This window comes from Podarcis filfolensis (genome assembly GCF_964270895.1).
Source record: "Podarcis filfolensis genome assembly, chromosome: 2".
Lineage (NCBI taxonomy): Eukaryota > Metazoa > Chordata > Lepidosauria > Squamata > Lacertidae > Podarcis > Podarcis filfolensis.
Genome location: NC_139605.1, coordinates 95,739,613 through 95,752,266, shown reverse-complemented (window position 1 = coordinate 95,752,266; position 12,654 = coordinate 95,739,613). Strand labels below are relative to the sequence as shown.

At 42.3% G+C, this 12,654-nt stretch overlaps 1 protein-coding gene across 4 annotated transcripts in view; it reads right to left on the bottom strand.

Annotated features, from left to right (window-relative positions):
* Window positions 1-12,654, bottom strand: part of BAIAP2 (BAR/IMD domain containing adaptor protein 2) — a 137,401-nt gene that overhangs the window by 95,707 nt on the left and 29,040 nt on the right. For all 4 annotated transcript variants that reach the window (XM_083598782.1, XM_083598783.1, XM_083598784.1 and 1 more), the window contains exon 2: window positions 6,412-6,487. In XM_083598782.1, coding sequence (XP_083454908.1) covers window positions 6,412-6,487 — 76 coding nt within the window. The remainder of the gene's footprint in view (window positions 1-6,411; window positions 6,488-12,654) is intronic.

Below are 12,654 nucleotides of genomic sequence, written 5' to 3'. Positions count from 1 at the left end.
AGCCCACCCTGTACCTCCTAGGTGTGCCATTGTCTTTTGCTTGGACCAACACCAGCACCAGCAACTACCTGCATGGTGATTAAGGGTGGCTGGGGGAAGAGCAGTTTGGAGCAGGCAGGTGGCAAGAAAAGTCTCCCTTCTATAAAAGGGAAAGGGCTGGAGGACATGTTGAAGAGATGAAGGAAGTGAGAGGTACGTGGTTAGCATTTACTATAATTATGAATAGTAAATAAACTGGGAACAGAAAAGGAGGAGGTACGAAAGGAAAGATGTTGTAGGAGGAATAAGTGAAGGTAAGCAGACCATAGAGGAGGTATAAAAGAAACCTGGAAGTTGGTGGGGGCTGAATATGGTACAAATCGAGTGTGAAAGAAGAAGGGGAGAAGAAATCACAGATGATGACTAAAAATAGTTTCTCACAAGCATATGGGAGTGGGAAGGGGGAAATATAAAAGAAAAAGACTCCCTCTGCCCCCACTTAGGGAGCCTCTGGACCATGGGTAGGCAACCTAAGGCCCGGGGGCTGGATGCGGCCCAATCGCCTTCTAAATCCGGCCTGCGGACAGTCCGGGAATCAGCGTGTTTTTACATGAGTAGAATGTGTCCTTTTATTTAAAATGCATCTCTGGGTTATTTGTGGGGCATAGGAATTTGTTCATTTCCCCCCCAAAATACAGTCCAGTCCCCCACAAGGTCTGAGGGACAGTGGACCAGCCCCCTGCTGAAAAAGTTTGCTGACCCCTGCGCTGGATCAGCAAATTCTGCCAAAATTAGAAGGCTGTCATGGTAACTCCAGAGCAAGTCTCTGCACTTAGACTGAGGAACAATGCTGTGGCAAAGAATTTAGCCATTTTCAAAGATGGGTTGAACATCAGCAGAAAGCAAGGTTATTAACTGCCCACTGGTTATGTCAAACTCTGCCTCCATTTTTTAACTGGTGGGCCTCAGTAGTTTTCAGCCATCTTAAGTAGGCCCTGGTGATAGAAAGTTTGAGAACCTCCGTTTTTAAAAATCTACTTTTAGTTGCAGCACTTTATAAAAGTCAAAAATCTAAATGTGAAAGAGAGCAACAGCACAACAGTAGTATACATGTCTACTTAGAAGTAGGTTCCACTAAATTCAACAGATCTAACTCAGACTAAAATGACAAAGAACTAACACTGATGTAGCTACACGGGCTTAAAATGCTTTGTCTTTTTAAAAGGCTGCCAAGACGATTAGTCTCTTTTAGAAATGTAATTGGTGTTTGGTTTTTTTAATACTAAACAGGTCTGCAAACATAAATTTTACAAGGTTATTGAAAATTCTTCAATAAATCTCAGGGTCTGTAATCTTTAACTGTTACAAGAAGAGCTCACAAAGCTCTCAGTTAGCCGTATATAGTTTTACGTAAATAGTAAAGTAAACCATGCTTTCATGTTACTCTTATTCTTCCTCTTCATTAGATATACATTGCTTAACACATACCCTCCGCCATTTAACAGGTGCACGTAGGGACATTGTGTACTTATCAACACTCTTATTAGCATAAATGCTGCCTTGGATACAAATTTAATAAATAATGCTCAAATGTATCACCCTATTTATGCACTGCTAAAAACTCTTCTTGAGTGCCTGCTCAATGCCAAATTCACAGCCTCTGCAACAAGAACATTACTAAACCAACCATAATTTCCTTTTATTTACTTTAAAATTTGCACTCTGTGTTTCAGTCTTCACCGAGTTTATTTCTCTTAAAATGCAAGACATATCAGATAATAATATCTATTTGCACTTATCAGAATAGCTTTCAGCAGCATTTATTATATTATTTATTTGGTCATTTTGTTTTAAGTCTCCCCACACCATGGTTCTCTCGGCAACATAAAAACAACAGGATGTTAACAATTTAAACCATTAAATCCTTATAATGCCATTTAGTACAACCCTTAAAAAAAGAAGAAGAAGAAGAAAAAGGCAAAGCACAAACTAGAACCAGATAGGGAGTAAACTTCAGCCATAATCAAATCACAGAGAACTAAAATCACAGGTGAGCTAAAGAACACCCCAACCATAATTTTTTTTTTTTAAGGTTAAAAGTTGGAATTTGAATCCTCCATAGCTAATATCAGGAGAGCACAGGGTGCAGAGAGGGGAGAGGGAAGTCAAACTGCGCATGTGGAAACCCTAGGCTTCTTCACACTTAAATATGAGCCACGGTTTATATGAATGTGCTATGTGTGCTAGTAAATGCTGCTATATTGCTCCTGTTTTACTCTGACCTCTCTGGAGCCAGGAGAAAGAAGCCTCAAGATTTAGCTTAGCGCTATGTATGAACTACTTCTTGTGGTCTGTTTCTCTCAAACCATGAGTGGTAAGCCAAGAACAAAACTTGGGTTCTGCTCATGCTTTGTTTGGAGAGAAACGAACCACAAGTGCTGGTTTGCATGCAACACTGAGTCAAGACTCATGGTTTGTTGTTCCCGTCTCCAAGCAGAGCAGAGCAAAATGGGAACAATTCAGGAGTATGTACTAGCATGATGCTCAATCATGGTAAGCTAAAAACCACAGTTTACTATGACACGTGATGTGAACCAGCCCATTATGTGTTGGGCACACAAATCCTACCCTTACAAATATGATATTTTGGGGTGTGGGTGGGTGTATGTAACACTTTTCTGTTAACCCAAACCAACAGGGCCACTATGGAGTTGCTTTTCATTCATTCCATGGTGTGTAACACTTGGGCTATATTTCAAAGTATTTTATACAGTGCTGTAAAATCAGCTATGGGCCATGACTCCCTGATGAAAACCACTACACTTCAAATTCTGTCAGCGTTCTTTAGGTAACATTTTGATCTCCTTTTAACAACTTTTCAGGGTCAACCTCAAGATAATTAATTGCATATCAAGGGGTTGGTGGGGTTCTTCTTAATCTAAGCTTCCATTTTAGCAGAAAGATTGCCAGGGCATGATTCCGACCAGGGCTTCATTCCTCCAGGTTCTTGCGAATGCTAGGACACAGCCTTGAAACCCGTGAAATGGTAATAAGAAAGGGAGTGCAAGCCTTGAGAATGTGTGGAGTTTGGTTCTTTACTGAGTAGCACTGGATTTCAAAAGCAGGTTAAAGACACCCAGTACCTCTTTTTCTCCTTGAGAAGCCACTGGAGACTGCAGATCAGTCCAAAGTGTGTGCAAGGTGTGTGAAAAGCAGTTCCATGTGGTACAGCATAGGCGCCAACTCCCTGGGACCCTGGGTGCTGAGCACCCACAAAATCCCCCCTCTGAAGGGGCCGGGCACCCACAAATTTTGGTGCCAGGGCCATGCATGCCCTGGGCACCCACAGTCGCAGGGCCAAGCTGGCACTCCTGTAGTACAGAATGTGCTGCAGTTGGTTTGAGAACATTTCCCTTAAGTCTCGCTCAAGTGATGCAATGCTCACAAAGCTGACTCATCAGATAGTTATTCTTTTTATTTAAGGTGGTTGGGTGGTGGGGAAATCCCAGGAATGTTACTGAATTGGTGTTGCACTTAAACAAGCAGGCAGAGTCAGTAAGTGAAGTTGCCAAAGGGATCCTCAGACCATCTAAAAGGGGGAAAAGGCTTTCAGGGAAAGCTTTCCCCTAGGGCTTTATCGAGGTTCAGGTGTTAGCAACTATAAAAAAGCAAGAAGCAATTAAGTTCTGCTTGCTAGCTCAAGTCCCAGGGGGTGGGAGGGATGAAAGTAGCCTACCTGCACTACGGGACACAAAAACTAGCAGCACAAATACATAAGAGAAATAATGTACATGGCTGACCAAACTCTGATATGGTTTGAACAAATGACGTTGGCCGAAACATGTAGGAGATTTTCCACACCTGCCTAGGGCCAGCTGAAGCAGCCAGGGCAGGAAACCAGGCATATTAGGAGCACAACAGCATCTACAAATCTACTAACTTTTGGGCAAACTGCCAAGCTGAAGGTAAAAAAAACACCGTCCATGAGAAAATACCACTTCACATAACCCTCTCTGGTTTTGCCCTTAAGATTTTTTCAGTGTTCACTTAAAAACGTACAATCTGAATGTGACGGGCAGGTGTTTGGAAGAATCTGTGTGTCATACAGATACACTCAGCATGCAGGTCAGATTGGCTGCAGTTCCCTGTGAAATGTAAATGTGGAAGAAAACCTGGTGGGGTTTTTTTTTTGCTGCCTATTGTATGACTTAAAAGTGGTTCTTAATTGTGTTATTCTGTGTTGGATGGAAGAATCCTGTGACCTCTTAAAGACTCGACTGTTTGAATTAAGGCATTGGCTTTAAAGAGTCAACTTTGTAAGATACAGTTGATGAATCAGGATCTTGCCTACAAAAGCTCATGCCACAGTTACATCTGCATACAGATAGGCTGCTAAGTAGACACGTAAGTCAATGGGATTCAAATGCCCTAATTATAGCCTTAGAATTCCCCATGAAGCCAATGGATCAAGTCTGCACCAACAAGTCAGTCATTATTAACTAAACTGGTTGAACGCCTTTGTCTAAAAATTGGAATGCTCTACTTTCTATTATTTATTTATTTTCCAGTTCTTTACTCATCCTTTGGTCCCAAGCACAGGTTACATTAACAAAAGTACAGTCTAAAAAATAAAACCACAAAACAGATACAACTAATAGCAAAATTTATGGGGAAGACAACTAAAAATTCATACTCCGCTTCCAAAGGTCAGAGTAAACAGGCATACCCAACAAAAGATGTAATGTCAGTGCCAGACTCTCACTATGGGGTGAGAATTCCACAATTTTTGAGCTGCCACATACACCTCTGTGGTTGGCAGCATTACCAACAAGTGCTCCTCCACCCATCTTGATACCCAAACTGGTGGATGTGGGAGAAGTTTCTTCAGCTATTTGGGACCCCAAGTCATTTAGAGCTTTAAACATTAATGTAAACACAAATAGGCAACCAGCACAGGTGCTTCAGGTCAGGTATGATATGACTCTTTGCAGTCATACCAGATTGCAACTGGTCCAGAATGAGGTAGCCAGTCTCCAAAGGGTCTTTAAGGGCAGCCCCAAGTAGAATGTACTGCAGTAATCCAATCTGGAGGTTACCAGAGGATGAGTACAGTGACCAAGTCCAAACAGGACTGTAGTTGGTAAACCAGCCAGAGCTGGAAACAGGCATTCCTAGCCACCAAGGCCACCTGAGGCTGTGGTGACAATATTGAAGCCAGGAGTATTTCCTGCAGATCTACTCCTTCAAGGGAAGTGCAATCCCGTCCAAAACAGGCTGCACCCCCATTTTCTGTGCTCAGGAACACAACACCTCCATCTTGTCTGGATTCAATGTCAATTTCCTCATCAACACCCAGCCCATTGAGCACCAGCCTTCTGATGAGAAGGTATGGAGAGATAGAGCTGGATTACATCCATGTGTTAATGACACCTTACTCCAGAACAGATGTTACCTCCCCAACAGCTACATGTGAATATTAAAAGACCATGGGGGCAGAATGCACCCCTGAAACATGGCACAAGTCAGTGCCCATGGCACAACGTAATACCCCCCTCTAATAGCTATTCTATGGAACAAAACTCCCAAATCGAAAGCAGAACTATCACAAAATGGTGCCCCACCACCACCTGGAGTCTGTCCAGGAGAGTACTGAGGTTCAAATTATCAAAAGCTGCAGGCAGATGAAGAATAATGAGGAGAGTTTGACTCCCTTCATCTCTCCCCCGACACATGTCAACCACCAGGGAAACCAAAGCAGTTTTGATGCAATGGGTGGGCCTGAAGTCAGATTCAGATTGATCTGGATACTCAGCTTCTTCCAAGCATGCTTGAAGCTCAACCACCACCTCCCTCTCAAAGTGCCTTGCCCCCAAAGGGGACATTCGAGAGTGGTTGATAATTGTCAAACTTTTTTTTTGTTTACTCATTTGGGATTTGCTAATGTAGCTTTGAAACATACATCTATACACTGTGAAGTGTAGTGCTGGAACTTCTTTGCTATTAAAGATAGGTTTGAAGATTTTTATTATTATTATTTAGGCAATCCAAAGAGGCTATTTGAGACGGGAGGAGGGGTGGAATCACAAGTTGTGTTTATCATCTAGTTGTCAGTAAATCAGCAGCCTGTATCTGGCTCATCATTGTAAGGAAGATGTTTCATGTCACAGCTTCTTAAGCAGTGCGCCTTGTGACAGCCCTTCATGCTTCACATGTCATAGAACGATAATGCGCTTGTGTCTTAATTCAAAGAGCTGCTTTGCAGGCTGCCTTCGGCAGACGAGAGCATTTCCTGACATATTTTCTAAACTTCAAGAGCAATGCCAAAAACCTCAGTGAACAAGATTTTGCCATTCTCCCCCCCCACACACACACCTCTGCTACCACGCGATGCCACAACCATGACAACAACATGCACAATTACACTTTGCTTACCTGCCAAGGCTTTTTCATAGTTCTTCCCCATGGAAATGAAGTTCCGGAGGCTGGGGTTGAACTGCTCCATTATAGTCTACAAAGAAAGAAAAACACACAAACAAACAATGCATTAGCAATTCAAACACTCTGCCGAGAAAGTGACTAAAAGTGTTCTTGTACTCTTTGTGTACACATGTGTGAATACAAGAGAGAGGCTGAGTCACAGTATCCTACGAAATACAGCCTCGGAAACAGAATCTTCCCACAGACACGCAACACACGCCATGTGACAGAGACAACACAAGCCAACAAGTCAAACGACATTTTGCAAGGCAATGGATGCATTTTTACAATTCGGTCCAGGATTCTAAGTCAGCAGTTATGTACGAGAGGAATTCCAGACACCACAAAGCTCTCTCCTGTATGACTATTTTGCCAGAGCATAAACAAAATGAAGCATAAACCAGTATAAGGAAGCAGCAGCAGAAGAAGAAGAAAATCAGAAGTAGGATTAGAACAGCTGGCAATTGGGCACTAACTCTTCAATCTGTAGACACAAAGCAAGGAAAAGCATTGACAAACTTAAATTTGGCCAGAGTTGGAAATGTGTTTATTTGTATTCGTTATATGTATTCACCTCAGTTCTCCTACAGAACACTGTGCAGGGGACTGGCTAACATTGCTATATATTTTATACATTTAAACCATGCCTGCAAGTTCCAGTCAAATACAAGGGCCCTGGATGGGCAAAGCACTGCAAGGCAGAAGCCTGCTTCTGTATTTAGCACCTCATGATGAGGAAGAATAATTGAGGAACCTTCATTTTTTCTTTTATAGTCATCACTGGCTTCCTGACAGAGATTCTTTATAGGCAATTAAAGCATTCGACTTAGCAAATTTTTAACCCATGCTGTCTAGTAGGCAGTGTTAGCATACTGGGATTTCAGATTTTAACACCTTGTTATACATGTGGAACTGTTACCATTTACTGTAAATATACGAACAATGCAATTTATTTAATTACCGTACATATTTACTCCTAATGGATATGTGAGAGAGACAGAGAACATGTGAGAGTTCATTTCAAAATATCCCATCCCTGAGATCTGCCTTCACATTTAAGTTTGAGCTCTTTTAAGAAAATGGTTTTTCCATCCACCAACTTCTTTAGCTTATTTTATTCTTGTAAAAACAGACAAGGAGAAACACATTCAATACTGCTATGTTTGGCCAGGCTAGAAAATGCAGGGCAACAGTGTCTAACGAGAATTACATAGTGTGCCAAGCAGAAGAGTTCATACATTTTGGTTTAAAGGTGCCATTTAACAGTTGGAGAACTCGTTTAAGTTTAAGGATAACAATTCATACCCTCCCTTTCTGAATTAAGACGCTATCCAGGCAAGCTGCAGAACAGTCAATAAAAGCAATAAATACAATTCAAAGTTAAGACAGCAATATACAAACAGTAATTAAAAACAGTATCAGCAGAGACACAAAGTTCTAAAAGGCTTCAGGATTAAGCTCCATGCACCAACTACAAAGTAACAATGCATTTCATGAATGGCCAATGTGGTGCCCTCCAGATGTTGTTGAACTACAATTCCCATCATCCCTAACCAATGGCCATTCTGGCAAGAGCTAATGGGAGTGGGAGTCTGGAAGGAAAACAATTTGGCTGCATAAGGCCACTCTGCATAAAAGTCACCGCCATTCCATCATGACCAAAGACAGTTGGAATTATATCATGTGGTCTAACTGGAAATACACTTTAATGTATACCTTAAGTCCTGACAAAATACCTGGGAGACAATCTAGCTCTATTCCTCCTTGCCATCAGAATCAGGTCACGCTGTGGAGAAGCAGGTCCAGTGCCTGAAGGCAGTAACGAGATGGATGAGGGCCAAGAAACTGAGACTGACTCCTGGTAAGATATCAGAAGCGAGCCAGCAATAAATCACACTGTGCAAGTTGGAACTAACTCTTTATTAGCAAAACACGACTGAAACAGGAGTGGCCAGGCATAATGAGCACAGTAACTCATCTCCAATAGGCCTTGCCCCAATGAAGCAGTTGCTGTGACTGAAAGTCCCCTTCTCCCCATAGCTGACTAAGTCCTCTCCTTTTCCATGGCTTTTCCCAAGCTATCAGAAACTGTGTTTGTGCATTACCAAGCTTGTCACAGCAGGAGGGGGAGACACCCGTGATTCTTCACAAGCCTGACAAGCCAGTGTGGTGTGTGGTTAGGAGCAGTGGACTCGTAATCTGGTGAACTGGGTTCAATTCCCCACTCCTCCACGTGCAGCTGCTGGGTGACCTTGGGCTAGTCACACTTCTCTGAAGTCTCTCAGTCTCACTCACCTCACAGAGTGTTTGTTGTGGGGGAGGAAGGGAAAGGAGAATGTTAGCCGCTTTGAGACTCCTTAGGGCAGTGATAAAGCGGGATATCAAATCCAAACTCCTCCTCCTCTTCTTCTTCGTCTCTGCCTCTTGGTCTCCCTCATGCCACTCTCCTGCCTCAGCTTCTGGACTTCTCTCTGCCACAGACTCTCCAAGCTCACTAATCCTTGCTACCTCTTCAAGTTCTGACACTTCCTCCTCTCAGTCTTCTCCTTCTTCTCCCCTCTTTTTTGTCTCACCAATCCCCAAGCTCTGAGCCCTCTTTCACTGGGGGTTCCCTAGCTGGTTCCTCCCACCATTACTTTGCATCAAACCCATCCATAACATAAGACAGAGGTGCTGAGGATGGGCAGTTCCCATGTCCAGGAAGCAGATAGATGACCTGTTCTAAACATGGTTGCACTCCCCTTCATGGAGCAGCTTTATAGTATGGAAGTGCTTCTCTGTCGCTTGATGCCTAGGTGACACAGAATGCCAGTTTCCTGCTGTGGTGCTTCCTAGACTGACCCAGTAACCCATGCTGTGGTAGCCTCCCGTTTAAATTGTAATACACTCTACATGGAGTTACCTTGAAGACTGCAAACAGAAGCTGCAAACAGCCACCAGAGTGTTGAATGGCATGGCTTATTCTAACCACAGAACCTGTTTTATGAGAGCAGCACTGGTTACCACCTGTATGGCAATAACTTGGGAACCAAATACTTGGAGCACCTCTCCATGTATCAACTTCCTTGGACCCCTCAGATTTATAGGAGAGGACCTTCTGGAGGTGATACATCAGGTGGTGATAATGTATGTTCTGTGGCGGCACTCTACCTGTGGAACTCCTCGTCAGAAAAACATCTACATTGCATGGGTGGAAGGTATCTGTTCACCAAGACATTTGGGAACAGTTTATCAGTGTTGCCCATTTGTAATGGAGACTGCTTTCTGTTGTTCGAATGGATTCTAGGACTAGTCTTAAGTTTGTTATATTGTGTTTTAATAATTTTTGCCCATAAACTATTCTGAGGTTATTTATTACAGAGAATGGTATAGAAATTAATTGACTGAATGCATGAGTGAATAACAGAAACACCAAACTGGCTCAGTAGCAGGTAAGAAAAAATGGCAAACCGTTGAGCACTGTGACTATTTTTCTTTGGAGACCTCGCCTCATTGGTCTGCAGCAAAGACTTTCCAGTGCTTTTGTTCGCCAGAAAAATTAACTTTTGAAGCAGCAGCTCATTAAGTAACTTGCTCATAGATCAAAGTGCAAGAACAAAGCATGCATCCACAGCCAGGACATTTTACTTTGCTATTCTTGACCCTTAAACATGTAGACAGGATTTCTGCTAGCTAGCAAGGGGAAACATAGGTTTAGGTAGGTTTATGGACCTCATTTTTATGGTCTTAGACAAAGAATGGCAAAGTTCATTAGAAAATGCTGAAACTTGATAAACAACTGGATAAAGATTGAGCCCAAGCTTACCTAGAATTTGAACAGGCCAGATTCAAAGGCTAGCCAATACGATTGCCATTTTATACATGATATATATATTTTCTGTTGAAGGCACCAAGAAAGAGAGGGGAAACAAGCCACAAAATGAGAGGTTTCAAGGACAAGAAGAACTCTCACCTCCAGTTACCAAACTATGTACTTTTAGACTTCTACATAATCACCAAAGAGAATGGCTCTTTGTTAAGTGTGTCACAAGCTGTGAATGAGTCTCTTGCCTACCTTAGCTCTACCATCCAGAAAGTCATTCAATCACTTTGTAACTATGGCACCTTAAAAATGAGATGAGGAATTTACTAACTGATCTTTGTAGGAAGCAGAACTAATTCTGTGCTTTCTGATTGAGAATCTAACCCCTGAACTAATGGAAATTTCATATTGCAGTACGGAAAGCCACACGCAGATAACAGAGGACTTGGGAAACAGCCTAGTAACAGAACAACAAGTTCACTGCATAGTTCATGGAACTTTTATATTAAAAGTCTGTGTGATCTCTAATGCATGAATTTTGTCTTCTTTTTCCTTCATAGGTTAGCATCTACAATGGATGATATTTTCCTCAATATTTTCAAAAATGTTAATTTTCTACTTTGACTACATTTTTAATGAATTAACACATTGGCTAACTGACCAGCGGCTCTCTTACAAATTAATAAAAACAAGCCATCTGGGCATTTCCACAGTTACGACCCGACCAGTCACATACAAATTCTCTTTTCCTATCACTTCTCTATTGCTGAAATACTATCCTAGGATATTAACATACCATGCACATGGACCCTTCAAGACAAGTAAGTAAAAGGCAACGGGGGGAAAGATGCTGGGGCAGTTTTGGCCACTAACTGGAATTCAGAACTGGCATTCACCAACACTGCATCCGATCCACAATAGGTTTTCCTTCCATGTGAACTTGCCAAGGGTTTTTTAATCCTGATAAAAGTACTTAAGACATGAACGGAAGCCCAAGCTTACCTGGTAATGGTAGCAACAGCAAGGGAGGGAGGCTGGGAAATAACCTCACCCAATGCTATCAACCATTTTACTAATATTCTAGTCTGTATTATTTGATGAGATCAAGTCACTGGGGAGCAGTTTGGACACCTGGAAACATTCCAGTTTAAGAATGAATTTTCCTGGATGCGTACATTAAAAAATGCCGCTCAGAAAAGCCACACACAGAGAGAGCTTTTTCTCAAGTTCATTTTGAGCTCCTTATAAAAATCACGTGTATGTTATCCACAGGAAGAGAAAGAGTTCTGGGTTCTCCCCACTACCATCGCCATCTCTCAGGGGAAGCAAAAAACTCTTACAGAACAAGGGTTCAAAGAGAATCTGGATTTTCACTGCAACCCAATGGCTTTTTGTAGAACTGGAACTCTAACTACTAACCCATGTGGGAGGTAGAATGCCCAAGTACAGTGGTACCTCGGGTTAATTACTTAATTGGTTCCGGAGGTCCGTTCTTAACCTGAAACTGTTCTTAACCTGAAGCACCATTTTAGCTAATGGTGCCACCGCGCCGCTGGAGCACGATTTCTGTTCTCATCCTGAAGCAAAGTTCTTAACCCGAGGTACTATTTCTGGGTTAGCGGAGTCTGTAACCTGAAGCATATGTAACCTGAAGCGTATGTAACCCAAGGTACCACTGTACAACTGAAATAAGACCGCTGTAATCCCAATCTATCTTTTACCTCTTGTTCCTGTCCCCCCCCCCAACCGTCCCGGCCATTACTGCAGGATATAGTTCTGACTGTTGCACTCCCCTAAAAGCAAGAGAGGGAGGGAAGAGTGAGACAAGACACTTCTGTCGAATAAGCTGAGTAAACATCTGCCACCTCAATTGAAGCCGGCCAAGCAACTATAAAGCTCATTTTCTGCCTGAAGCGTTTTTATCCCTCATTTCTGGATCCTGTTCTTTTGAGACCATGACCACTGTAATTTACTTCAGCAAATGCAACCCGTCAACTAATGCCAAGGAGCAGCAGAGCATCTGCCATTCTGGTGTTCAAAACAGCAGGTTATTAATTTCATAACAGGCAAAAAAACTTCCTCGTGGCAACATATACTAGCTTGGAAATTTCAATGTAGTGTGCTTTGTCTGGAAGTAACATAGACAGACTTTAAAAAATGCTGGTTAGCTCAGGAATTTCCTTTAAATCCTCAGATTAGTTCTGAGCAATGGCCTTGCTCCAGTAGTTCTCTTGACAGGCTACTAAGTGAGCAGAGACATTTGTGCTGGCAAAGAGGACCACCCTGATCTTCTCCTTAGGACAAGGAATAATTGCATTCAGGGATGTTTCAAGAAAGAAGAAGAGCCAAGCTCTTAAGAAGCCAATTCAAAATTCCTTTCAACATGAACTTATTTA